The 27,486-nt window shown below is 37.5% G+C and overlaps 1 protein-coding gene across 1 annotated transcript in view; it reads left to right on the top strand.

The window, feature by feature from the left end:
• Positions 1–27,486, top strand: part of LOC127640422 (neuron navigator 2-like) — an 82,758-nt gene that overhangs the window by 48,073 nt on the left and 7,199 nt on the right. Inside the window, exons 13-35 of the mRNA XM_052122989.1 lie at positions 2,228–2,354; positions 5,057–5,360; positions 5,853–6,519; positions 10,539–10,928; positions 12,844–12,909; positions 13,307–13,467; positions 13,850–14,032; positions 15,812–15,864; positions 16,338–16,361; positions 16,691–16,765; positions 18,941–19,024; positions 20,166–20,277; positions 20,401–20,567; positions 23,340–23,512; positions 23,964–24,044; positions 24,539–24,692; positions 24,775–24,922; positions 25,013–25,110; positions 25,212–25,307; positions 25,584–25,752; positions 25,952–26,187; positions 27,017–27,171; positions 27,276–27,347. Of these exons, the coding sequence (XP_051978949.1) occupies positions 2,228–2,354; positions 5,057–5,360; positions 5,853–6,519; positions 10,539–10,928; positions 12,844–12,909; positions 13,307–13,467; positions 13,850–14,032; positions 15,812–15,864; positions 16,338–16,361; positions 16,691–16,765; positions 18,941–19,024; positions 20,166–20,277; positions 20,401–20,567; positions 23,340–23,512; positions 23,964–24,044; positions 24,539–24,692; positions 24,775–24,922; positions 25,013–25,110; positions 25,212–25,307; positions 25,584–25,752; positions 25,952–26,187; positions 27,017–27,171; positions 27,276–27,347 (3,795 nt within the window). The remainder of the gene's footprint in view (positions 1–2,227; positions 2,355–5,056; positions 5,361–5,852; positions 6,520–10,538; positions 10,929–12,843; positions 12,910–13,306; positions 13,468–13,849; positions 14,033–15,811; positions 15,865–16,337; positions 16,362–16,690; positions 16,766–18,940; positions 19,025–20,165; positions 20,278–20,400; positions 20,568–23,339; positions 23,513–23,963; positions 24,045–24,538; positions 24,693–24,774; positions 24,923–25,012; positions 25,111–25,211; positions 25,308–25,583; positions 25,753–25,951; positions 26,188–27,016; positions 27,172–27,275; positions 27,348–27,486) is intronic.

Here is a 27,486-nt window from a genome sequence, read left to right as displayed (position 1 = left end):
GACATGCACATCCACTGTTTTTGTTTCCACCTTCATCTCCTGATTCATGACAGCAATGGCTCAAGAGTGAGTGCTGCCCTTCCTTGTGGACTCCCTTATTAGTGCAGATCATTTTAGGCATATACTGTGTGTTCATAGTATGACTAGAAAAACAAAAATATACTGTTTTTTTAAGACCTGATGAAAAGGTTTGACAAACACAATTTTCTTTGTTGGTGGATTTCCTTTTGAAACAGGAAGTATGTTCTTTTTTAAACTGTCATAAGCCTTTCTACATTAAGTCACAGCATAGAAAAAAAATATGTATTTGCTACGTGCTATTGCTATAGGAACATTTTGGAGCAATGGACAAAACATTTGCACGAGTCATCAATTTTTGTGGTCCATTTTTCTTGGAAAAGAAACATTTTACATTTTAAATGACCATATCTTCTAAAGGTTTGTTTTATCAACTTTTGGGAGTGCACTAGCATATATAAATAGCATCTAAGCAAATATCTCATGGACTCAAAACATTTATTTGGATTTCATGGGATCTTTAAAGAGGTAAAAGTGACTCATTACAGCCATTCGTGTCTGTTTTCTTTCTTGGGGGCTTTTTGCTTTTCACTGTTTGTTTGTATTTCCCATCTGTAGCATCTGACAATATTCACAAAATGATGAATGAACCAGATCATTTAACTAGAGACACGCAAGCACACAAACACATTAGCGCAATCTTTTAGTGACAAATAGCCCCAGTGAGACCAAATTTCTCACAGCTCATTAAAACAGGAACCATAGTCGTCCCTCCACACTACAGTTTGTTGTATATTAGTTACATTGAGTTGGGTGTGACAGACATGAACTATGGGGACTTTGTACATATCAAAACATATATATGTTCAACTCTGCTGCAGAGCTTAAGCACAGTTGTGGATGTTTCAGCTAGATTAATAACGTTTGAACACACACTGCTCTTGATTCATGACTGCTTTTGAATGAGCTTTTGGGCTGTTTGGTTTGCTTGAATTATCCTGAGAGATTGAGGGGGATTAGATAGTTCCTTAGGTGTTGATTGGAAGTTGTGTTGACATACATTGCTAAAGTTCCTCTGGCATTGTTTGAGTCTGAGGTGGCCAAGACTGGTGACATGTGGGAGTTTGAGCAGATGGTGTTTGGATTAGCATTTGTGAGCAACCAGCATGGAAGGACTTCTTGTGTACAGTCCCACATATTCATATCAGCACATGTCCTTCTCTGTGTCTTTGATAACAGCAAGATAGTGATCTATGTACTGTATTTGCCAGGCCAGTTTAACAGAAAATGTTCTGTTAAATTTGGAGAAAAATGTTGTGTAATTCTCATTTGCTATCATTTAATTTTATAATGAAAATAACTACTGGTCAACCACTACATCACCATAAAATGTTATAAATGGTGTCACATATTTTGGAGATCTCCGTTTTAAGTTCATAGATAAAGTCCTATGGAGAATATCAGAGATTTTATGAGAAGAAAGGCTACTTGTTGAAAATGGATGAATCCGTGAAACATGGTGGCTGTTCCTTTCAATAAAAAGAGGCAATCGTCATAGTGACCAATGCACATCCTTACTCTGGAATGCATATTGCTGGACCAACCTGAAAAATAACGTTTATTTTAGCATGGTTATTTAACATTACACTTCTAATGCAGGGATGTTTTTTGACAGAGGATAATCTTTCCAATGCAATTCTTAGCTCTTCAACTTCCACAATAATCACGCTACTTGCCTTTAAGGTTTTCCAAGGTTTTCCCTTGGACCATAGACAGCTTCGGTCCATATGACTTTGGTTGGGCCCTGCTGAGCATCCTAATGGATTTTGTCAGGCAGGACGCTGTGGGAAACAGGACTAGCAAAGCAGAATGAATTGAGAATTTGAGGCACAGAGCTAATTAAAACAAGTTTCGAGAAGCAGAGAGACACACCTAATGTCTCAAGGATGATGGGAATGCAGGCTTTAACACTCAGGCTGCCCCTGTGCACATCTCAGAGTCTGTGTAGACTTCATGAGTCTTCACAGATGTGGTCTACTTGCTGTTCACCTTTTTCATATTATGTTTTATGTTCTGCCTCCATGCATTCTGTTTTGTCTCTGCCTGTCCCAATTTCACTATATTGATAACATGATATCCCACAGGTGAAGCAATGTACATACATTTTCCAAATAATTACCCATTCCTCTTTGTTCTTCTTTGTTCTCAGTTGGGACGACAGCTCAGTCAGTAGTGGAATCAGTGACGCCTTGGACACAGATGACCTTAACACCAGCTCATCTCTTAGCTCCTACGTCAACACCCCATCAGTCCCACACCGAGACGTGGATGAACAGGTCAGTCATTGATACTTTAGGGGTAACTTCAGAGCCTCTCAGTCAGTGGGATCAAAAACATCTGCGGAACTTAATGAGGAACAAAAGTATGTTTCAGAAAAGAGCATTTGTTTAGTCAATTTAAAAGAGCAGGCTGAACCACTAGATTCAGGGTTATTAGGGTCCGTTTACTGCCATTTTTTTTTTTTTTGTGTAAACATGCACTAGACGGAAATCTTTGACCATTGTCTTGCTACGTCTGGTCACACACAGGAGCACTGTGTTTTTGATTTTCAAATTTAGATTACTTTCCAGATTACATCCCTTTATAAAATATTTTCCAAACTTTTTTGCCATAAATATCCCCAAGGCACCATCAGTAATGCTCAATTACCCCTTCAACACAAATCATTTATGATGTTTATTTATCAATAATAACAAAATCAGGCCAAATGAGCAGTGAAATGTGCAATTAGAATGCTGTTAATTATACAGGGCCAGGGACCTTCTAACTTGATAAATTGGGAACTATTCATTTTACAGATTTTATGTAATCATTAGTTTTTCATAATTGTTTTCACCACAAATTTTCCCTTTGCAATTAATTCTAGTGAACTGTGAATTTCCATAAAAGTAATCTGAGATTATATTTAACGTAATTTGGGTTGTATTGTATCACAGAGTAACATCTATGTAGAGAGAAATTAGTAGCCTTAAAAGTATCCTGTTGAAAGATAATGGCTCCTTAATTTGGTTTAACATCTCTGATCATCATCACATACAATCAGAAACAGGCCTTGACGTTTAATGCTCTTCTCTGGCAGCGGTTCTGTTGCTTCTTTGTCCCTCTGATTCAATTAAACATTGGTAGATACTTATCAAAACCTGCCTCTGCTTTGTGTTCAGTCTTTGTGAGCGTGAGTCAACAAGCTGACTAAACTTTGCCCTAATGATATATCATCTTTACAAGCTCCGAGCAGGTTAACATATGCTGAACAAATGGGACGGTACAATGAAAATTAAGATACCGTGTATGTCTGGCCTGTTCGAACAAGGTGACCCCTTTAAATCCAGACGTTGCTCCATGTGTCTTATTGATTTGTTCATTTTTGTGTTAGTTTTTTGAAGACTTGAGAATGGTATTTAAAGTCAAATAAGGTCTCATCAGGAAAGTTTGACCTTGAAGTTAAGGCCACGATCTTGTTTTAACAACTAATAATTTTAATAATAATTGTATTCTGTAATTATTTTATAGATTTTATTATTTTCTTATGTTCTTGTCCCTGCTGAACTTGCTGTTACAATGCTAGGGCATTGTGGGTTGATGCCAGTATGTTGGCAGGGGTGTGCCTTGTAACTATAATCTCCCAGAAATGTAAATCCACATAAATCTTATATTTAACATTTAAGGAATGCTCTGGGTTCAATGCAAGTTAAGCAATAATGGAAGTGAATGGGGTCAGTCACTAACGTATAAAATACACACAGTTTTTTAAAGTATAGCCTCGAGACGTGTATTTGTAGAATTTTTTTTTTTAATTTATGGGATTTTAGTGTGATAAAATTATTACCGGGGTCACATGGTTTACTGGTGTTAAGGTTGCCATGTCAACAAAGTTGTAATGTTAGATATAACTTTGCACAGATATGGTGAGTAAGTGACTTTACCATATTAAAATCATGTTTACAAATAATTTTGGCTAAAGTTTTGAATTAGTATGCATTTTAACGTCTTTGGAGTGGACCCATTTTCTTCCACTGTAAGTGCCTTGTTACATCTCCATAACAAAAACATGTAGGCAACTTCAAGTACCTCCATTTATTTTGGATCTTTGCACCACACAAAGTCCAGGCGTGGTTTTTCTAGTACCAGCAAATCATTTAAAATTCAAAGAGTAAAATCAAGCCGTGACCTAAAAACACAATCATAATCCAAATGCAGTATCTGCCACCTCTCACCTCCACACCCTTATAATTTTCCACTGTATAGTCTCCCCTCAATCTTCAGGCCAAAGTGGAGGACAGATTTATTGTTTAAATGTAGAGATAACAATGTTTTGGAATTGGCCCGATAACAACTGGAGGCCATTAACATTCTTTCCTTGGCAATAATTTTTTTTACGAGGATTTTCAGTAGCAGCTGAACAATAAACGTTTCTGAAAGGGGGTGATGTCATCTTGGTTAGGCCATGTAATTCAGGGGTTGGCTCATATAATCGGGGTTTGTGATGGTAGTTGATAGTGTTGCAGAATATATGAGATGGAAATTAGTCTGTGATGATATCCTATCTCAATCATTACAGACATTACTCAGCAATGTTGTGCGTCATTCAGAATGAAAAATAATGCAATGATTGAAATGAGAATGTCTTTTCAATTACAGTTACAATCCTGATTTTTAATTAAATATGTAGAACTGTAATTCAAATATGAATTTAAGGAAGTAGTATTTACCTCTAAACAATGGGTTAAGATTAGCATTGTTTATATTCACTGAAACATAATAAATCTTTAGAAACTATATTCTTTGAAAGCATTAAAAAACAAGATTCAACCTATGAAATCTTTTTTTAAATCTCAACATTGTAACGGCAATAGTACTTTAGTAAGGAGTAGACATTTAAACATAATGTAAATGAATTTAGACTGCTTTATACATTTCTATCTATTCAAATGTATAGAACAGAACTATCACTGTAATAATGTTGTTTTTCCTCCCACAGCTCCAGACGGATGCAGAGAAACACTCTGCTGTGAAAAATAACCCCAACAACGACCTTAAACATTCAGAAGGTGGCCCTGACAGTAGCATTAAAATGGACACCTCATCCAAGTGGATCCACCGGTCTTTGGATTTACCTGATGAATCAGAGCAATGCTTTACAGGACGCAAGATTCCATCCGTCTCCCAGACAGGTTCTTGGAGGCGGGGCATGACTGCCCAAGTGGGTGTCACCTCCCCAAGGACCAAGGCTACCATACCAATAAACTGCAGCTCGCTAAAGTCACATGTAAATGGTTCAAATGGTAATTGCCATTGTCAAATGCAAAAATTCCCAATTTGCATATTGACAAGTCACAAATCATAGTACATTTGATAGTCTCTTTTCTACACATTGATTTTGCTACGTTTACGCCTCTCATCCACACTTGAACAGGGTGACTTCTGGACACACTCTTTACTACTGCATACTTTGAAAAATTATGTTGTTAGGAAACTGAAAACAAAGGAAGGTTTTAAAATGAAAATGACTTAGTGTGGACATGCCCTAAATAAATAATCTAGAACCAAGCCATTTCTGTTTTTTATGTGATAGTCTAAAGCATTACTCCTTTTCTAAGGCAGATATGAGACAACCACATTATCAGATCTTAGATTGTTTAATGTACACATTTGTTGAAGTGCGGAAGGCTTGTGTTCAAACGTGTCCTGACATGGACCCTGTTACTGTATTCAAAGCTGTAGGAAGCATCATTTCATTTTCTGCTTGACAGTAGGTGTCATTGATTGTCCCACAGGTAAGACCGACGATGCTAAGGTGTCGGAGAAAGGACAGCTCTCCCCTCATTCCAACAGCAACCCCCGTTCCTCTTCGGAACAACAAAGGTGTATTGGTGAGACCAAGAAACCTCCCACCAATTCTACTGCACGCACTCCAACCAGCACTTTTGGTTTCAAGAAGGTCCCAGGTTCCATGGCGACCATAACCGCAAGTGGCGCTGTGATAACTAGCGGCTCAGCAACAGTGGGCAAAATACCAAAATCATTTGGATTTTCTGGGAGCCGATTTGTGGGTCGAAATACGAGTGTGGATGATGGATACCTTCCAACGAGTGCCCGGACAACTCTTCAGTATCGCAGTTTGCCTAGGCCTAGTCGTGGCAATAGTAATGCCAGTGCTGCTCGTTGTTATAACCGCTCCAACTGCTCTACCCTTGATCCTAGTCTTTGCAACAAGGGCACTGCCACACTACCCAATCCTAAGAGTCGCAACCTAGTCAAGTCCACAATAGGGTCCAACCAAACGGACAGAGAGAAGGGTGTCTTCTCAGATGTGGAGAGCCAGACATTAAGGCAGGCACTTAAGACCGGTACAGCTACCCAGACAGGGATGCCAACACAGTGTCAAGCTGGAAGGCTAGCAGGAGGAAAGTATTCAGAGATGTCCTCGCCAACCCTGCATAGGTAAGTTCTCACTTGCCGAGTACACATTTACTAGTCGCAAAGTTTAAATTATGGCGTCTTAAGACAGACTTGAAAGGCTGTTGTGATGAAAAATGCTGTTTGTGAAGCAAGATCCTGAAGCACTTTCTGGCTCTTCTGACACATGTGGAGGAAAGCACCATTTAAGGTCCCTAAATATTTACACAGCAGCTCTCAGCTGTGCTTTGTGAGTGCCAGAATGTTCTCCCTTGGTGTTGGATGATGTTCACAGAACTCAATGTTTACAGTGTTTACACAGAACTCAGTGATTTGATGGTTGATATTCTGAAGTTTTTAAGGCCTCTACTGGTCCTTTTTCCCTGGGCTTCTTGCACAGGCTTCTTGATGTTTCTCTTAGACATGGCATGGACTAAGGGGCTTGTGTTTATTCTCGCTGATTAGCCCTCTATTTTAGACTGATTGCCCACTTAATGTTAGTAGAACCAGTCTAGAGATAAGCTGATATTATCACAGACCAGGCAGTCTATGAAGTAATTAAAAAAATAAAGAACCTATTCAGAAAAGTCTGGCTTTCCTGATCTTACATGTTCTTTTGTAAAGAATGACTTCCTTCTTTTGCTTGCGTTCTGATGACAGTGAAAACATCCCAACAAAGAAAACATCCCAGATAGCACCTGTACATCTCCAAGATATCCGTTTAAGAGCATTTCAAAGGGCTCCATTCTGCGACTAAAATGGTCGCGGATGCGACTAAAAATAAATGATTGCATCAATAATTAAAAATCTTGTCGGGATGTGTGCTTTCATATGTGGTTTGGTCAGATATCATCTTGTGAGGTATTGAATACATCTTTAGTGCAACAGTGTGTCTCGTGCCTCTTTTCACCCTTTCTGTTGATGATATGAGCTCGCTGGCTGCACGCAACAACAAACACAGCTCAAAGCCATGAAGTCTGATTTGTAAACAAATGACTCTTTTGAACCGGGTCTTTACAATGAATCACATGACAGGAGCTTGTTTGAACTCAGGTTAGCAGTTTGAATTCAAGTCACTTTCTCAGCAAATCAGCCATCAGTGAGTTCACAACTGGGAGTGCAGACATTTAAAAATAGTAGTCCCATGTGTATTTTGGGCTTGTGTGTAATTAAAAGTTGTGTGTTATGTAACAAATCGTTTTTTATCTGGTTATTATTGATTGGGATTGGAGTAGCACAATAAACTGCATCTGGGATTTCATTCAATTTGCACTCTTGTAGTCTTTGTGTATGGGCCATCTGGTAACAGTAAAGAAAGACTATTTATATACAGCTCTGGAAAAAAATAAGAGATCCCTGCAAAATTATCAGTTTCTCTGGATGTACTATTTATAGATATGTGTTTGAGTAAAATAATTTTTGTTTTAATCTATAAAGTACTGAGAACATTTCTCCCAAATTCCACATGAAAATATTGTCAATAAGATAATATTCATTTTTAAACACTTTTTAAACTCCGCACGTGGAGGCTCATGCTACTCTCCGTGATCCACGCACAACTTACTACGCGTCCCATTGAGAGCGAGAACAACTAATCGCGACCACGAGGAGGTTAACCCATGTCGCTCTACCCTCCCTGGCAAACCGGGCCAATTTGGTTACTTAGGAGACCTGGCTGGAGTCACTCAGCTTGCCCTGGATTCGAACTCACGACTCCAGGGGTTGTAGTCAGCATCAACACTCACTGAGCTACCCAAATCTAGACAGGCCCCATTTCCAGTAGCCATCACTCCAACACCTTATCCTTGAGTAATCATGATAAATTGCTAATTTGGAACTAGAAAATAACTTGCCATTATATCAAACACAGTTTAAAGCTATTTGGTTTGTTAAATGAAGCTTAGCATTGTCTTTGTGTTTCTTTTTGAGTTGCTACAGACTAGCATGCAATAGACTGGCATGTCTTGAGGTCAATATTAGTTCAAAAATGGCACACAAAAAAAGAAACAGCTTTCTCTAGAAACTCGTCAGTCAATCATTGTTTTGAGGAATGAAGGCTATACAATGCTTGAAATTGCCAAAAAACTGAAGATTTCATACAAAGGTGTACACTACAGTCTTCAAAGACAAAGAACAACTGGCTCAAACAAGAACAGAAAGAGATGTGAAAGGCCAGATGTACAACTAAAAAAGAGGATAAGTACACCAGAGTCTCAGGTTTGAGAAACAGATGCCTCACATGTCCTCAGCTGACAGCTTCATTGAATTCTATATGCTCAACACCAGTTTCATATACAACAGTAAAGAGAAGACTCAGGGTGCAGGACTTATGGAAAGAATTGCAAAGAAAAAGCCACTTTTGAAACAGGAAAAACAAAAGAAAAGTTTAGAGTGGACAAAGAAACACAGACATTGGACAACAGATAATTGGAAAAGAGTGTTATGGATCTTAACCCCATTGAGCGTTTGTGGGATCAGCTAGACTTTAAGGTGCATGAGAAGTGCCCGACAAGTGCAACGGGAAGTGTGGGGTGAAATGTCACCTTATTATATATACTGTGTGTGTGTGTGTGTGTGTGTGTGTGTGTGTGTGTGTGTGTGTGTGTGTGTGTGTGTGTGTGTGTGTGTGTGTGTGTGTGTGTGTGCGTGTATTTATCACTTTGTGGGGACCAAATGTCCCCATAAGGATAGTAAAACCCGAAATTTTTGACCTTGTGGGGACATTTTGTCGGTCCCCATGAGGAAAACAGCTTATAAATCATACTAAATTATGTTTTTTGAAAATTTAAAAATGCTGAATGTTTTCTGTGAGGGCTAGGATTAGGGGTAGGGTTAGGTTTAGGGGATAGAATATAAAGTTTGTACAGTATAAAAACCATTATGTCTATGGAAAGTCCCCATAAAACATGGAAACACAACATGTGTGTGTGTGTGTGTGTGTGTGTGTGTGTGTGTGTGTGTGTGTGTGTGTGTGTGTGTGTGTGTGTGTGCGTGTATTTATCACCTTGTGGGGACCAAATGTCCCCATAAGGATAGTAAAACCCGAAATGTTTGACCTTGTGGGGACATTTTGTCGGTCTCCATGAGGAAAACAGCTTATAAATCATACTAAATTATGTTTATTGAAAATGTAAAAATGCAGAAAGTTTTCAGTGAGGGTTAGGTTTAGGGGTAGGGTTAGGTTTAGGGGATAGAATATAAAGTTTGTACAGTATAAAAACCATTATGTCTATGGAAAGTCCCCATAAAACATGGAAACACAACATGTGTGTGTGTGTGTGTGTGTGTGTGTGTGTGTGTGTGTGTGTGTGTGTGTGTGTGTGTGTGTGTGTGTGTGTGTGTGTGAGATCCAGCTTTTGATACTTGACCATTGAGGGACTCATATACAACTATTACACAAGTTGCAAACATTCACTGATTCTCAAGAAGACAGCACAATATTATATCAATTACTTGATGTAAATGCCTATTATGTAGAAGGGCAGTACATAATACAAATAAAGATCTTTTGTCTCTTATATTTGTATAAATATAAATGTGAAAACTTATGAGACAAAAATGTGTGCACTCAACTATACAGTTAATAAATATATATTAAACACCCGATTAATGAGCTAACAGCTGTCTTTTCTTTGGCTTTCTATTTTGTTTTCGAACAACAATCTACATCAACCAATTCTGTAATGTGACAACTAAAACAGCCATTTGGCTCTTAAATGCTTCAGTTGTGGAGCCAATGGCTCCTTAGTAATTTTTTTTAGTCTGGAGCCCTGGTTTCATCTGGAAAGACATTTGTTTATATACATCTGATAAACATTTTGTAAAGAGCAGATTTACATCCATTCTAAATATTAAACGTCTCAAAGTGATCTGCTGAACGTCCTTTAAACATCTGAGAGGAAACATATTATAGACTTACTTCAGATGAGCAAACATTCAAGACTATCACTTTCAGATTAAACACCTACATCGTATAGACGTTTAGGTGATGTACATGTGCTATCAGGGAATTATTTCTCGTTTTATCTATCTCATTGAACATCTCTATCCCCAATTGCATCCAGACTCTTTGGTGGCAATTCTGGAAGCAAGCAAGGTCCAGTCACCACCATGGAGAACATGAAAAATTCCACCATCATCTCTAATCCCCATGCCACCTGCGTCCAGCAAACTGGTGTTCTGGACACAACATCCATCACCAGCGGAGGCAGCAGTCCACTTCACGGTGACAGTCTGACAGTGCCTGTGGGTAATGGGGAGCAGGCCCTTTCCTCTGTTGCTTCCAGCCCTGGATCGGCTTTCTCATCTTGGGGAGGGAGGAATGGAGTGGACTATCCTTTTCAAAGTTCCATCCATACCTGTAGCGACTCCATAACCGTTTGCTTGGGAAAGGAAGATACACTGTCAGCAAGTGTTAATCGGACTAACGGTGCCCGAACTGGCCTCTCAGACAGGTGAGAAATGGAGTCACATGTTTAGCAGTCGTGTATGTCTAAACTAGGACTGAAACGATTAGTCAACATTATCGACAATAAAAAAATTTAATAAAAAAAAGTACTGCACACACAGAAGTATAACCACGTGAAAAAATACACATGTATACAAAATAAACTTATTAAGATACGTTCCCTTAAAGCAAGACTAAATATCTTATATGTTGCTTCTCAATTAAATATATCATGTTTTAAGTATTTTAGACTATTTTAAAGACGAGACAAAAACACTTTATGACAATAGGATTTTTTGCAGTGAATTTCTTTTCTGAATTAAACTTAATAAAAAGTTTTTCCCATTAATTCAGTGAATGTCATTTAGAAATATTTGTAAAAGATTTTTATTTTGTCCTCTTTATTGTTAGTTAGCACGTATATTAGTAAGCACATTTACTACAACCTTTTAAGTCGGGCCACAAGCTGAATAATCGATTAAGAGCTATTGATTAATCTTTGCAATAATTGGTGAATAGTCGAATAATTGTTCTAATAATTGTTAGATTAATCGATTATCAAAATAATCGTTTGTTGCAACCCTGGTCTAAACTATATAGCTGTTTTGCTCAGTATGTTAATTAGTTGTAGTATTGGTAGCCTAGTGGCTTGGTTGGTTTTCTATTGTTTTTCCATATAGACATGCGCTAGAGGCACTTTTTAGACTTTTGCGCCACGTCTCCCTGTTTTTTTGTGTCTCATGGCAGATGGCATGTCAGGTAAATAGATTTTCAACCTTTAAAAGCACATCTAGAGGCACCTGCGTTCTTTATATTTGTTGTGCTGCATCTTTGTTTTAGCACACGAAAGCATTTGGTCTTAACCAGTCTTGGACGCTGAGCTATAGATTGCAAGTTTGATCTCAGGTCTCTAAAGGTATCAAGACCACAAGGGTGTTTCAGCAATTGGTTTAATGTGTACTTTGAATCTCCAGTGTTGGCTAAACAGGAAGTAATCAAATCCATTTGCAACTTTTTAAAACACTGTAAATGCACAGGTGAGCTTACTTAAATCTTCATCACTCATTATAATACATCACATCTGTAGTTATCTCTACACCCTGTTTTGGATAACAGGGTGTAGAGATAACTACAGAATTCTCTTTTATTGTAATATGTTCCTTTTACCATGTTGTATGAGCAAGTACCTGCATTGTATGGACAAAACCTACTTTTTTATTAAAGCAATGCAGACACCAGTGACGTGTGGTTGACTTTTGAAAAGAGAAGGCCGACTGCCATCCTAGCATTCTTTTGAACTCTCAAATGGCAATAGTTCTAAATGTAACATTTACATTTTTTTTCCTTAAATCAGTTTCTTATCATCAAATTTGTTATGAACATATATGCTTATAATATGTGTTAATTGCACATTAACACCCCCCACACACACACACACACACACAAAGAGAGAGATGCAAACACACACATTCATGCCACACTGTAGGTGCTGAATAAGATCACAATGACTAAAAGGGAGGCTTGAAAGAGACTGCCTCCCACTGAAACATTATCCATTGGGTGTCGCTATTTGACAGAGTGACTGCAGTAGGATGACTGCTATCCACATTGTTTGAGTTCACATTTCATAATATTTTATTTGTTTTATGTACAGTCTTTTATTTTGCTCACCCGAATCTTTGAGAAGACATCGCCTCCCTTGCCTACTCTTTCTTTCTTATTTTATCTCACAATCATTTATTGAAGCTTGCCAACATAATGCCAAATTGAATGATTCTTTCAGCTGTTTGTGACTTGAAAATAGGGCTTATATCTCCACTGATGATCTCTCTTCCTTTTCATTTATTCCTCTTATATCATTTCTATCTTTCTTTCCCTTTATCTCTTTCTTTGTTTTGTCTGCCCCTGTACCCTTCCTATAGTCCCATGTCTTCCCCCTGTGCTAGCCCTAAATTAACCCGCAGCACACTGCCATGGAAGCAGGACAGGTAAAGCTGTTTGGTTAATTGATAACATTTTACTTTTTGTTTTTCTCTTGCTTGTGTGCAATATGTGATTAATATTCTAGTATATTAATAACATGCAATATTATGTAAATTGGTTTAGATTTTTTTTATATGCAGTCGCATTCGTTTTTTATTTGTAGTGTGTATTTGTAGGTTTCTTTGGTTCGTTGCATGCTGACGTGGTTATTGTAGTATGTAAATAAATGTGGGATTACAGTGCAGTAGACTTGGGTTTTCTGTGTCCCATAATGGATTGAATAGCTGTGCTTATTCTGGCATTGTGGTATTTTTCTTGGACCTGTTTTTATAAGAACTTACAGTGTGAAGTGAGAAAGAGCACTCAGTCTCACATAGTCATACACTTGTTTTAACTCTGCAGGTATGCACATGTACCTCAGATCAGAGGTCATGAGGAGGCCCGTGATTGGCTACGTTCCCCCACTGCTGTTGGGCTCCCAGACTCTATTGTCTCCTCCCCCTTCACCCCTGCCTCTGCAGTCACCTCGCCCTCTGGTACACGGTTCAACTTTGCCACACTTGGTAAACACCAGCAAACACTCTCTTATATGTATACGCTGTCTTACCAAATACATAAAACCTAATCTGCTTTGAAAATTGTTTGTAAAGGTTTCAATATTAAAATACTAGTAGCTGGGTAAATCCTTCCAGAGTGTAATCTGACTTGTAGTTAACTGGCTCAATGCAGGATTCAAATGATAATCCATAAAAGTGTTTGTTTAAATAGTATAATTGACCTTGCTTCTAATAGATTGTTATGTTGCATTTTTTGTTTTCTTATACTTTTATCAACTAAAGTACTTGTCTCTGCATGCTGCTTTACTGTGAACTTTGTATGCATGTGCACGTCATGAGATTCGATCATAGAACTTAGTTAGCATTGACCCCTGTGTTTACACTCCAGGCAGTCCCACCTCAGGTTCGCAGATCCATCTGGCTACTCTGCGTAGCACCAATGGTCAGGGCAGTCACGACGGCCCGTACGACCCCTATGGGGACTCACGTCTGCGAAACTCCTCGAAGAGCATGGAAGAGAAGTGTCGCACCATGAGCAGCTCCGGGTCTATCCGTGAGGGACTAGAGGAAGGTGAGACTTCTGAATAATTTTGGAATTTTACTTGTATATACTTTGAGATGGTGGCTTGATTGTTTAAAATGAAACAAACTTTATTGTAATAACTTAATATTTTCTTAGTTTTTGTGCTTTCGATGAGTGATTTTGGTCTGAGTTGACTGATTCATTCCCACAGTCCTGGAGTTATCTGAGAATTTGAAAGGTGTGATATCAGGCCTGGAAAAGTCAAAAAATGTATTACATTTTTTAAAAAGTCATTTAAAAGTAATTGAAATTTCTATTGTGAATTTACGTTTTTTTTTTTTTTGTTATATTAAATTCTAAAATATTGTATTGACTAGAAATTGCATTAGATGACTATTATTATTTATTGATTATTATTATTTTTAAATCCCTATCCAGTTATCACAAGTAACTGGAAAAATCATGGAAATTCATTGGTCAAAGGTGTGGGAAACTTTAGTGGAATATATCGTACATATTGTTCTTGCACATACCAAGACTAAAACTGATTTAAATCAGTGCCATGTAGTTTTTGAATGCGCTAACATATCTGTCTCCTATCAAAATAATCCAACTTGACTCCAATCCATAACGTCATGTTTGTTCCAAAGTCCAAATAGACCTGAATTGTCCTTCTCTGCTAATATCCAAATGATAGGATGTCATTAATGATTAGGGCTTTTGAATACGTCACACTGTAACATGCGTCCTTGCGCCAAAGCATAAACAAACAAAGAACTGCTTTCTTGGCTTTGCAGCCTTTAACTTGATTTGACGATTAACTCGCATGCCTTGGCACTTCACCACTTGTCCCAAGGCTCTCTTGTGCTTTCTTTCCATTTGTCTCTCTCTCTCTTTCTCTTTATGATTCATGCCTGTTTAAGGTAGTGATTGTGTTGATTTCAATGTGCCCATGAGCTTAAGATAGAATTACAATCAGCAGTGCTGTTCAGACTTGTAAAAAAGAACACAGTTGTTGATTACACTACTGATGCATATCCTTATTCTAACATGAACTAACAATTAACATTTATGTGTATATTTAAAAATGCACATTAACAAAGATTAATAAATATTGTAAAAAAGCTATAATTCAGTTTAAATTTATGATGCCTAATGCATTATCTAATGTTATTAAATAGAACCGTATTGTGAAGTATTACCAAATTATATCATGTAAATATAATCCAAAAAACATAGTAGTACAATTTTGCTAGTGAATTTTGCTGCATCATCACAGATTTATTTTTGTAATTTAAAAAACTTTACTAGAAATTTGAGTTCCTAGTAATTCACTTCCAGAGCATTGGCCTGTTTGTCTTCAAAACAACTTAAAAAAGCTAAAGTTCACGTGGGGCTTTTTGTCATAGGTTAAAATATCCACTAAAGCAGCTTCCCTGGACAGTAAGGAAATCATTTGTTCCTTGAGATTAGTCATAATGGGCTGATCACTTTTTATAATTCAAAAAGGCTGCAGCCTTAAAGGCAGTTTAGTTTAGGTACCACTTGACATCATTTCTTCATTTAGAAAACAATGAAAGGAAGACATGAACTCATAATTCTTTGTAAGTACAGTAAGTAGTGTGGTGAAAGGGATTTAGAACCATCCACAAAATTATGTTCACACACAAAAATTGGCATGCTAGTTTTAAAGCATTTTACAATTTCTTTTCAGCATGGGCTAGTTTATCCTTATACTTGCATATGTATTATTTGCAATAACTCACATTACTGAATAATACCTGAAAAAAATGGTTTAAATAGAAGTTATTTTCCTTTCCTCCACAGTTCATGGCTCATCTTTGTCGCTGGTATCCAGTGCATCCTCAGTTTACTCAACGGTGAGTCAAGGGTTTCGAGATACGCCAAACTCTAAACTACCTCGGTTTTTGACACATAATCAACTTTAAAGAGCCCATCAAATAAAATTAGAATTAGTTTTTGTTCAGTCTATGGCTGTAGTTTTAGGCCATTTGTGCTTGGGTATATCTAAAAGTTGACAAATGTTCTGTAACATTTAGCAGATAAATTTACAGTCTTTCTCATGCAGGAAAGCATGCCAAACATGATGATTCATTTTGTATGCTTTTCCAATAAAATGCACTTTAAAATGAGAATGCTCGGCTTGTAAGTTACCTCAACAAGACATACAGATTTGCTGGTGAAAAAGTTTTAATTAAAATCAAATGTAGTGGTGCAGCTTGTTTGTGCAAACTCTTTAGCTTGCAGGGTTCACTTGATGCTGTTCATTTACTTATTAGAATAGTTAAAAAAGCATTCATTAAACACATTTATCTTCTTCTTCCATTCCTAGCCAGAGGAAAAGGCTCAGACAGAGGTAAGAGCACTATCTTCTCATTTCATATAATGTAAATTGTTGAGTGTGTTACACATTTGAGCAAGTAGACTGCCCGAACACGGTTTTTATCAGTTGGTTTGTAACTTAAACACACTATTACAATATGTAGCTCTGTTTAAAGTTTTCAACATCTCCCTGTTTGTGATAGTGATCTTGTAGTTACTGTCCTTGATCACTACTCTTTAATCTCTGTTTTATGTCTACAAGCAAAGTTTCCCTTTCATGTTGATCAAGGGACGGTCTCTCTTCTCCTCAAAGCCAGCTTATAGCAACATGGCTTGTGTTTGATGACTTTAATGTGTGTTTAGATTCGCAAGCTACGGAGAGAATTGGATGCATCTCAAGATAAAGTCTCAGCTCTTACAACACAGCTCAGTGCAAACGTGAGTAAAAAAAACATAAGCAGACATGGCACAGATGCTGTGACATGATAACCCATAATATATTTCCAATATGCTGAAACTGTTATTTCCTTTACACTGTTCTCATTCTAGTTCAATATCCTTAAATATCAATATCAGTTTTTAATTCATCCATTCTAAATTATATACAGTACGTCACAAACACAACTGCTGAAATTTAAAATCCAACAGGGAACATTGTAGCAATGAATTGCACATGAGCAGACTCTTCAAAAATTTGAGGATAACACATCGAATAGACATGTTGAAGACATGTGTATGCTATGGAGTCTTGTGTACTATGAGCATTGTACATTGCTAATGGTTCAAATGCACTTATATTGCTATTGGCTTTGGAGGTTATTGAGTTATTAAATACTGTATGTGGTTATTATTTATAGAACTGCGTCATATTGGATTTTGTATTGTGGTGAAGATTTGAGTTTTGTACAACTTAAGCAGCTGTTTATAGAGTGATTCACTTAGCTTTTGGTTTAGTGATTTGAAATTGTACCAGCAGCCTGCAGCGCACTGAGTAAGATGATGTGTAATGGTGTGTGTGTGATACACCATGAAGAGGAATTATTTGCTCAGTACAAACAAACATGACAGCCTGCATCAGGCCAACACAGGTTAATGAATCGTCACATCCTCAAGCCCTTATCTATCCATCAGCTCCCATACAGGCTCCATAACAAAGCTGGAGGTTTCTGTCCTTCTGGGAGACTTATCAAAGCATTTAACATCTACAAACACACACAAAACACAGAATGCTCTGAATACTACCTTGCTTGGACATAAACACTTAGTGAGGGCTTTATTAAGCGTTATTATCGTTTAAAGCCGTACATGCCCAAACACAATCCCCTGACTCCCTCCAATGGAAGTCACTCAAATCAAGTCTCTTGTCTAGATTATCGGCTCATGTTGCATTGTCGGATATGCTTGTTGTGTTATGTGTGAGTGTAGTTGCTCATTCTTGGCAGCTTCATCAGTGCAGAAATTTGAGGAACACATCGTACTAAGTGTCTCAGTCTGCGATTAAAATTTTCCACCATAGAGAAACAAGAGAGATGTTGACAGGCAAGGCTAACTCCAGTCGACCCTATCCAGTGATTTGGCACACTCTGAATCGGTACCCATCTCTGAAGAGGGTCCATAAGAGGACTAAGCCAAAGTCCCTTAGACGCAGCAAAAGCCACGGTTTCGGCTCACAGAACCAGAACAAATGGAGGAAACGGGAAGTTAGTGAGGTGGGCTGAGCAGATTTTGGCTACAAGATCTTGCTACTGTGTTCCCCTAATGCTTGCTCTTTGCATTCTTTGTCTATTTAGAGTTGTTTTTGCTGTTTTGCTTTTGGGTTTGGTTTGATTTGCTTTGGTTTTGTTTTTTGATTTGGTGTGATTAGGTGTTTTTTGTTTTGTTTTGTTACCTTGAGGGAGTTTGTGGCGCTTCTCATTATTTTGAAGATTTTGTTTGTTGGTGTGCCCTCTTAATTAATCTCCAGTTCTTTTGAGTTACAATGCTGCTTTTTGTGAAGTTGTGGTTTTCCAGATACATACTCAAAAATGTTAATCAAATAACATATAGGAGTATGTTTTGTATGCATTGTGTCATATTATTACGAAGCATCTCACATGCAGTTGAAAGTGAAGGAAAAATGTTTTGTTTCTTGTTTGTCTAGTTGTGTCTTGTTTGTCTAGTTGTGTCTTGTTTGACTTGTTGTGTCTTGTTTGACTTGTTGTGTCTTGTTTCACTTCTAGCCCTTATTAATCTAATAATCTACTACATTTTAACATGAAATGTATTTATATTTTTATTTTCCTCTTCCTTAATTTTGCATACGATGGGGCTTGAAGTGTTTAATTTGGCAGTGAAAATTAATAGGACTCGTGCCGGCTTCTCTATATTCTAGATGCTAGATTTAGAAGTTCATGCAACAACATGTCTTTATCAGAGAGTCCAGTCGCACATACATAGTTGGCACTTTGGGATGCATTACTGACAAGTTGAGACCCAATACTTTAGTTAGCTGTGCAACATCAAGTTTAATTCAAATACTGTTTTGAGGTTGCTGTCCATTTTATGGCATTTTTTTAATTTTGCTTATTTAAATCAAAGTAATAATTTTTTGAGTGAAATTGTGTGTGTCTTCAGGCTCACCTTGTGGCAGCGTTTGAGCAAAGCTTAGGAAACATGACCATCCGGCTACAGGGCCTGACAACGACAGCAGAACAAAAGGTGTGTGTGTGTGTGTGTGTGTGTGTGTGTGTGTGTGTGTGTGTGTGTGTGTGTGTGTGTGTGTGTGTGTGTGTGTGCGTGCGTGCGTGTGTGTTTGTGTTTGCATGTGTGTGTGTGAGCGTGTATTTATCACTTTGTGGGGACCAAATGTCCCCATAAGGATAGTAAAACCCGAAATTTTTGACCTTGTGGGGACATTTTGTCGGTCCCCATGAGGAAAACAGCTTATAAATCATACTAAATTATGTTTTTTGAAAATGTAAAAATGCAGAATGTTTTCTGTGAGGGTTAGGTTTAGGTTTAGGGGTAGGGTTAGGGGATAGAATATAAAGTTTGTACAGTATAAAAACCATTATGTCTATGGAAAGTCCCCATAAAACATGGAAACACAACATGTGTGTGTGTGTGTGTGTGTGTGTGTGTGTGTGTGTGTGTGTGTGTGTGTGTGTGTGTGTGTGAGCGTGTATTTATCACTTTGTGGGACCAAATGTCCCCATAAGGATAGTAAAACCTGAAATTTTTGACCTTGTGGGGACATTTTGTCGGTCCCCATGAGGAAAACAGCTTATAAATCATACTAAATTATGTTTTTTGAAAATGTAAAAATGCAGAAAGTTTTCTGTGAGGGTTAGGTTTAGGGGTAGGGTTAGGTTTAGTGGATAGAATATAAAGTTTGTACAGTATAAAAACCATTATGTCTATGGAAAGTCCCCATAAAACATGGAAACACAACATGTGTGTGTGTGTGTGTGTGTGTGTGTGTGTGTGTGTGTGTGTGTGTGTGTGTGTGTGTGTGTGTGTGTGTGTGTTCGTCCTTTGGGGACAAAATTGACTAATTCAATCTGAAAAAACTTCCCTATAGGCACATCCAGGGATGTCCTCATTGGGAAAAATATTTAATACATATAATATGGATGGCTGGATGGATCTATGGATGAATGACATCTTTGCAAAGGAAATAGCTTCGCAAAGGATCTAAATACAAATTAAGCATCTAAAATACAAAAATAGGTGTTTTATTGGGTTAGGTATAAGGTTAGGTTTAAGAAAGTCCCAACAATATACAAATACACATAGGCTTAGTGTTAGGTGGAGGGTTAGAGTTCCCAGAGCATTAACATCACTGCATGCTTTTCTGCAGGAAACAGAGCTGAATGAGTTAAGGAAAACCATTGAGCTCATTAAAAAGCAGAACACAGTAACTCAGTCCACTATCAATGGAGCTATTAACACACCAGACCCAAATCGTAAAGGTACAAACATTTTGATAAGTACAATAATATAAACAGCACCATCACATTTATTGCCTGATTTATGCTACGTGATTCCTTTTAATTTTTTCATATTCTCTCTCGTCTTCTCTTCCACTCCCACAGTCTCTCTAGACTCCATTAATGGGTTGCCTCAATCCCAGCGAGATTTGCAGATCCACAGGCAGCCCTCCTCAGACAGTGTCTCTAGCATGACCAGTGCCACCAGCCACTCCAGCATTGGCAGCAACCTGGAGCTTGATGCTAAAAACAAAAAGAAGAAGAAAAACTGGGTGAGTCTTACACAACCTCTTTCCAGTGCAATCACATCTCCCACCTACTCTTCTCATAAATGACTGTTCTCTCAAAGATTGAGCATTTTGAACACATTTGTTTACTGTATTTTAATGTATTTTAAAGGACTATTTCTCCCAAAATTAAAATTCAGTCACCATTTATTGCTGCTCATGTTGTTCCAAACCATTTACAACTTTCTTTTCTACCTTGGAACATGTTAGGCAGAATGCAGTGCAAATGAGTGGTGGACAGAGGCTAACATTCCAACTAATATCTGATTGAACACATTTACATGCTCTGGTTTATTCCAGGGTTTGTGCAGAAAGTGGTGTTCTGAAGCATCATGTAAACATGAAGGCCTATTTTTTTTTACACCGCTTAAGTGATTAAGAGAAAGCAGTTTATCACACCTGGGTTTCTCCTGGAGAACGCAGACTATGTGGATATGTAAACGCATAAGCAGCGTTGTGACAGGAGTAAACATGTGTGCGAACAGAGCGGATAACAAATGTCATAGGATGGAGCCCAACAACAATGCAAAGTGTGATGCAGCGGAAAGAAATCAACATTTCTGGGAGTTCAATGGGGAAAGCTCATGTTTGTGTTTTAGCTCCTACATTGGGAGAATCCCGGGCTTTGACTTAAGAGGGAAACCCCACTATTGCAGCGCAATTCAGCTGCAGATCGCGATTGCAAGTGAAGGAAACAAACACAGCAACAACTCTGAAATTAATGCAAATAAAGCAAAAGAGAATAAAATAGCGAAGTCTTCTCAGATGCCATGTTTGTTATTTACCCAAGAGTGTTTTTTTCGTGTCACAAGTGGGAAATTACGTTGCTGTGGAGAAAGCAGCTTACTGACTGAGCTGAATGTACTGTATATGGAAGTAAAGAGAAAGCAGTGAACACAGCTCATGTAAATGCACATGCCAATTTCAAGCCTTAGGCAGCTTTCTTGCAATAAATGTCTTTCTGGTGTCTATGTAAAAAGAGTAATTTTGTGCTCAACAGAGGAAAGAAAGTAATACAGGTTTTGGAACAACATCACAATGAGTAGATTACATTTCTGTTTTGGGTGAACTATCCTTTTAATACTAGATGGGATTAGTTGGCCTGCTTTGGTTTATCTATTTTTAATGTACGTATTTTGACAATGCTGATGTTTGATGTACTGTTGTCAGTCTACATGTGCAAGAGGAAAGGTGAATAAATACTATATTAAAGAAAATGTGTCACATTGACTTTCTCTGTTGCTGCATGTGACAAACAGAAACACAATATTAAAGGGATAGTTCACCCAAAAATGTAATTACATTTAAATTATCTCATAATTTACTGACCCTCATGCCATCCCAGATGTGGATGGCTTTCTTTTTTCTGCTGAAGTCAAACAAAGATATTTAGAGGAGTATTTCAGCTTTGTAGGTCCTCACAATGCAAGTGAATTAATAATTTAAAAATGTTAAAGCTCCAAAAGCACAAAGGCAGAATAAATGTAATCCATTCATGTCCAGTGGTTAAATCCATATGTTCAGAAGTGATATGATAGGTGTGGGTGAGAACCAGATCAATATCCACCTTCACATTCTTTCTATTTTTTTTTTTTTTTTTTGACTATTCACATTCTTTGTGCATATTGACACCTAGTTTGAAGGGATGAGAATTTAAAGTAAAAAAGGACTTAAAAATGTATCTGTTTAACCCAGGCTATATCATATTGCTTCTGAAGATATTAATTTAACAGCTGGAGTCGTATGGATTACTTTTATGCTACCTTTTATGTGCATTTTTTAGCTTAATTTTTTGTCACCATTCACTTGCATTGTGAGGACCTACAGAGCTTAAATATTTTTCAAAAAATCTTTTTTTTTCTGCATAAGAAAGAAAGGAATACACATCTGGGATGGCAAGAGGGTGAGTAAAATGATGAGAGAATTTTCATTTTTGGGTGAACCGTTCCTTTATTTCAACCTAATGCCATTATTCAATACATTTTCCTGAATCAGTATGTCCTTGTCAAGTGCAGTAAACAGTGCTGAAACAATTTTATGTTGATTGATAGTTGGCCTTAGGTTTCTAAAGTGTAGAATAAAAGTTTAATTCAGCAATTTCATAAATTCCTTTGTCTTCTTGCATTCAGGATGGGTCATGTGTTGGAGGGAAAGTACAGGATAAATATATATGCTCTGGTGTCCTTGTGTTTGTGGTGTTGTTTTTGGGCTAGTGTGTATAAAGGTGTTGACAGTCACTAGCATGTAGATCATAACCTGAAACTACTCTTGTTCAGGTACAGTAGTCAAAGAAATGACTAGATCAAAGATAAAGTACAAAAGATTGTTTAATTTATTTTTTTAAATCCTAACTTTTTCCATTTGTGTAGCCCTTCTGTAGCATTTAGATGTTGGCTGTTGGCTTTTTCATTTGCTAATTGCTTCGCTTCTACACAGAAAAATAAGTAATAGGACAATAGTATTTTTGTAAAATATGTTTAAAATGCTGTACACATAAAAAAAAACACCACCTGCTCCTTTAGAAATTGATTTTCATAAACTGGATCCAAAAGTATTTTTCTGACTATACCGTATACTCGACTGACTGTTAGAACTGGGTCTTTAGTTAAACATGATGTGTTGAAAAACATTTTTTTTCACATCTTCAAACCAAGCTCAGTTTCTGCTTAAATGTCCACAAAAAAAAAGGAATGGAAGTCACTGCCAACACACAATGTTGAAGAGTTCATTGTAACTTCTTTGTTTCCTTTCTTACAGCTGCGGAGCTCCTTTAAACAGGCTTTTGGAAAGAAAAAGTCTCCCAAATCGGCCTCCTCTCAATCTGACATTGAGGAGATTACGGATTCCTCTCTGCCGTCTTCTCCCAAACTGCTGTATAACGGCTCGACGGCCTCCTCACCGATGATACGCAACTCCAACTCCAGCTCCCTGTAAGTACCTCACTCTTCTTCTTTCTTCCACTCACCCTTTCCACCTGTTAGTAAAGCCAGAGAACCCAAACACAGCCAAATGAATACATGTACAGTAACACCATGCCTGACCCAACAGTTTTTCAGGTCCCATTAGGTTTAGATTAGGTAGCAGACCTCTAAGCAGGATTTACTAAAGAGTTAGTTTTTCTAGAAAGCTCTTGGCCAGAGGATGGATTAAGCAGACAAGCACCATTTACGATGTGATTTAGTCTAGGTGTAGGTTGAGTTTTTGGAAAATAATCCCCTTTTATAAACCGAAAGGTTTGTTTGAACCATACCTATATTTTATGTTTCTATAGAGTAACACTTAATGTGAATGCCACTGTTGGATATAGCACTTTAGAAATGTCCAATGCAATGTGCAGCTCTCTGATTTTCTCTTATGGTTCATATGTGTGTATATTCATAGTCCTCATCTGTCCTCCCTGCCTGCACAAGGGCTTTGCTGGAGCTGTAGCAGCAAGTCCATGAGGTCTGCCTCTCTGGCACGGTAATAGAGAATGGCGCAACCATACCGATATTAAATAATCTCTGATGATCAGCTCCCAAAACACAAAACAATGTGTTGATGTTTAACTAATGACTGCAAATTTGCCTTTCAACACTTATTCATCCAATCCCACTTATTCCAACAATTCCACTTAACTATTGAAAAAACTGTGTGCCCTGATTCATTAATAATTAAGTATTTCTGCAATATAATTAATTGAATGCCGTCATGTTCTTGACTTCCACAGTGCATTGATGGAAAATTGACTTTCAATGCTAATCATTTTCGGATGGTTTGTGATTTTTCCAAAACACTAAATAATGTACTAAACTAAAAACTTATTGTTTGTTTTTTGTGTGTGTGTTTTTGTTTGTATTTTTAGTGTTGTTTTTTGTTCGATTTTGGTTTTATTCCTTTCTGTTTTGTTTTTAGTGATGCATTTCAGAGCAATCATGTTTGTTTTCCTCTGTTTCATATTATATATATTTTTACAGGATATCCGAATGCAACGACAGTGAGGCAGAAGCAGTCATGCATTTACGCAGTGAACTGCGCGACAAAGAAATGAAACTGACAGACATCAGGTTGGAAGCACTCAGCTCTGCCCACCAACTGGACCAGCTGCGCGAGTCCATGAATCGCATGCAAGTGAGCATCTTCTTAAACACAGCAACAATTGTGGATTGCCTAATTGTGCGGAGGTGTCAGTCAATTAATTTTATTCTGACAGATTGAGATTGAGAGGCTGAAAGTGGAGAATGATCGATTAAAGATAGAGAGCAAGGGCAGCACTAGCAGAGCTCCTTCTCAGATGTCCATCTTCCCTTCATCTGTTGGACCATCCTCTCAACTGAGCCTCACAGAATCCACCAGTCTTGGTATGAAAGACTATTTAAGAAGTGTTTTTTTATAGTTTTAAATAGTCTTTTCAAGCAATATAAACTCTCGCATTATGTGCTGGCTTTTAGATATGTTGTTGGAGGACAGTGGAGATGGAAGTTCCTGGAAAGAGGGACAACATGTTAAAGTTGTGGTCAGTCTAGACAAAGATCCAGAATTGAAAGAGGTAAGACTCAAGGTGTTTCCTTCCTTTAATAAGTTCCATTAGCAAAGATAATTTGTTGTTTATATCAGTTTTACGTCACCTCTTTGTTCTGTTTTTGGCAGGAGTGCAGACCTTGCCAGTTCTTGCTGGGCTGCATTGGAGTCAGTGGAAAAACCAAGTGGGACGTCCTAGATGGCGTAGTCAGACGCCTCTTTAAGGTACATAGCCTTAACTGAGACAGTTTTTTAAACAATATTAATTTACTTGAGAAGCAATGTTGTCTAATCTATTTAGACTTATTTTCAGAGAATATATCTTGAAAACATATGTATTTTGTCTTAATGGAATAGCAGATTTTCTCCCTTTTTTTCTTGTTTATGCTAGATACATTGTCTGAAAACAAATCTAAATATATAATGCAGTGTTGTTTTTCAAGTAAATTTATCTCGTTTTAAGGATTTTTAGAAATGGGAAAACATTTGTCACTCCAATAGGAATACATCATCTACGTGGACCCTGTCACTCAGCTGGGTTTGAACACTGACAGTGTGATGGGGTACAGCATTGTAGATGTTCATCGCACTGGTGATGCAGATACACCAGAACTTCTGCCATGTGGTTATCTTGTGGGTGAAAGTAATACCATCTCTGTCCAGTTGAAAGGTATAAAGAAGATACTGAACTGAACTAGTTCTTCTAGCTTCTTTCACATGTTATATGGTGCCATGAGGAGATGCACATGAAGATGCATACATTTGATAGTGAAACAGATCTTTTGTAGTTCTCATACGGAACTGATCAAGAACATGTGCAGATTTTCTCCTTGAATATTCATACCAATGATTCAAATCTTCCTCTGCAGACTCACGCAACGACAGCCTGGACAGTTTGGCGTTTGAGACGCTCATTCCAAAGCCTGTTTTGCAGCGATACATCTCTCAACTTGAAAAGCACAAACGAATCATCTTTTCAGGGCCCTCTGGTACTGGGAAGAGCTTTCTGGCTAGCAGACTTGCTGAATACATGGTCCTTAAAGAGGGAAAGCAGCTGGAACACCAAGCCATCGCTACCTTCAATGTAGATAACAAAACGACTAAGGTCAGTACAACCATTTACCACAGTAAAGTCGTATTTAATAACAGGAGTATTCCGGGTTCAAACAACAGCATTTGTGGCTTAATGTAGATTACCACAAAATATTATTTTGACATCCCTCTTTATTAAAAAAGAAAAAAGTACAAATCACAGTTACAGTCAGGCACTTACAATGTAAGTGAATGGTGGGGCCAGTCCATTAACATTACAATAAACACTGTTTCCAAATTATAGCCACAGCACGTAAACATTATACATGTTAAAAATGGTAAACGTCAGTGCCATTAAATGTCTGATTTTATCACGCTAAAGTCTTGTTAACACATATAATATTAATGTCTTGTGGCTATACTTTTGAAACCGTGTATATTTTAATGTTAATGGTCGTGCCCCATTCTCTTCCATTTCAATGTATTACTGTAAACAGGTTTTTGCTGCTTCATTGTTTTTTTATACACAAGGGACAAACCTAAAAAAATAAAATGTGATAATCAACATTATGCCACAAATTCAGTCAATTGAACTTCATCTGTATTGAACCTGGAACATTTCTTTTTTAAATTTATGAAACAATCTATTTAATTTTCAGTTACTAATTTACAATGTCAGCAGTTTGGGTTTCATTCTATTAGAGTGAAAAAACTATCACAATTTAATCACAATTGTAAAAAGTAAAAAAACATTTTTATAATAATAAACAGACAGCTGAATTGTATTGTTTAGCCACTTAAATCAAGCAAAATGTAACATGTGGTATCCACTCTGATAAGTTTACCTTTGAGCATACAGTACATTTGAGGGTTTCAGTAATAATGGACAGTATTTAATACAGGAGCTGAAGCAGTATTTGTCCAATCTGGCCGAGCAGTGTATAAGCAATGTACAGGCTGTGGACATGTCTGTGGTTCTCATACTAGACAACCTGCACCATGTCAGTTCACTGGGCGAGATGTTCAGTGGCCTGCTTAACTGCAAGCACCACCAGTGGTGAGCAATGCACCTTACAGTTCATCCCAATTGTGCAAAGTGTACAAATGCTGAAAGCATTTTTTGTTCCATGCTAATGGGTCAATTGAATTGCTTTCTCACAGCCCTTACATAATTGGAACCATGAATCAAACCACATCATCCACTCCAAATCTACAGCTTCATCATAATTTCAGGTACCATTTCATTTCATGCATTGTTTATGTGTGTGCAGTTGTATTGATACGGCGTGATAAACCATTTACATTTTTGAAGTGCAAGCACCAAAAGAGAAAATCAAAATCTTTTTCTTTTTTTCCAGTAAAAATATCTAAA

Source organism: Xyrauchen texanus, chromosome 49 (assembly GCF_025860055.1).
Source record: "Xyrauchen texanus isolate HMW12.3.18 chromosome 49, RBS_HiC_50CHRs, whole genome shotgun sequence".
Taxonomy (NCBI): Eukaryota; Metazoa; Chordata; class Actinopteri; order Cypriniformes; family Catostomidae; genus Xyrauchen; species Xyrauchen texanus.
The sequence above is the reverse complement of the archived record's forward strand: the minus strand, read 5'-3'. Positions and strand labels throughout refer to the sequence as shown.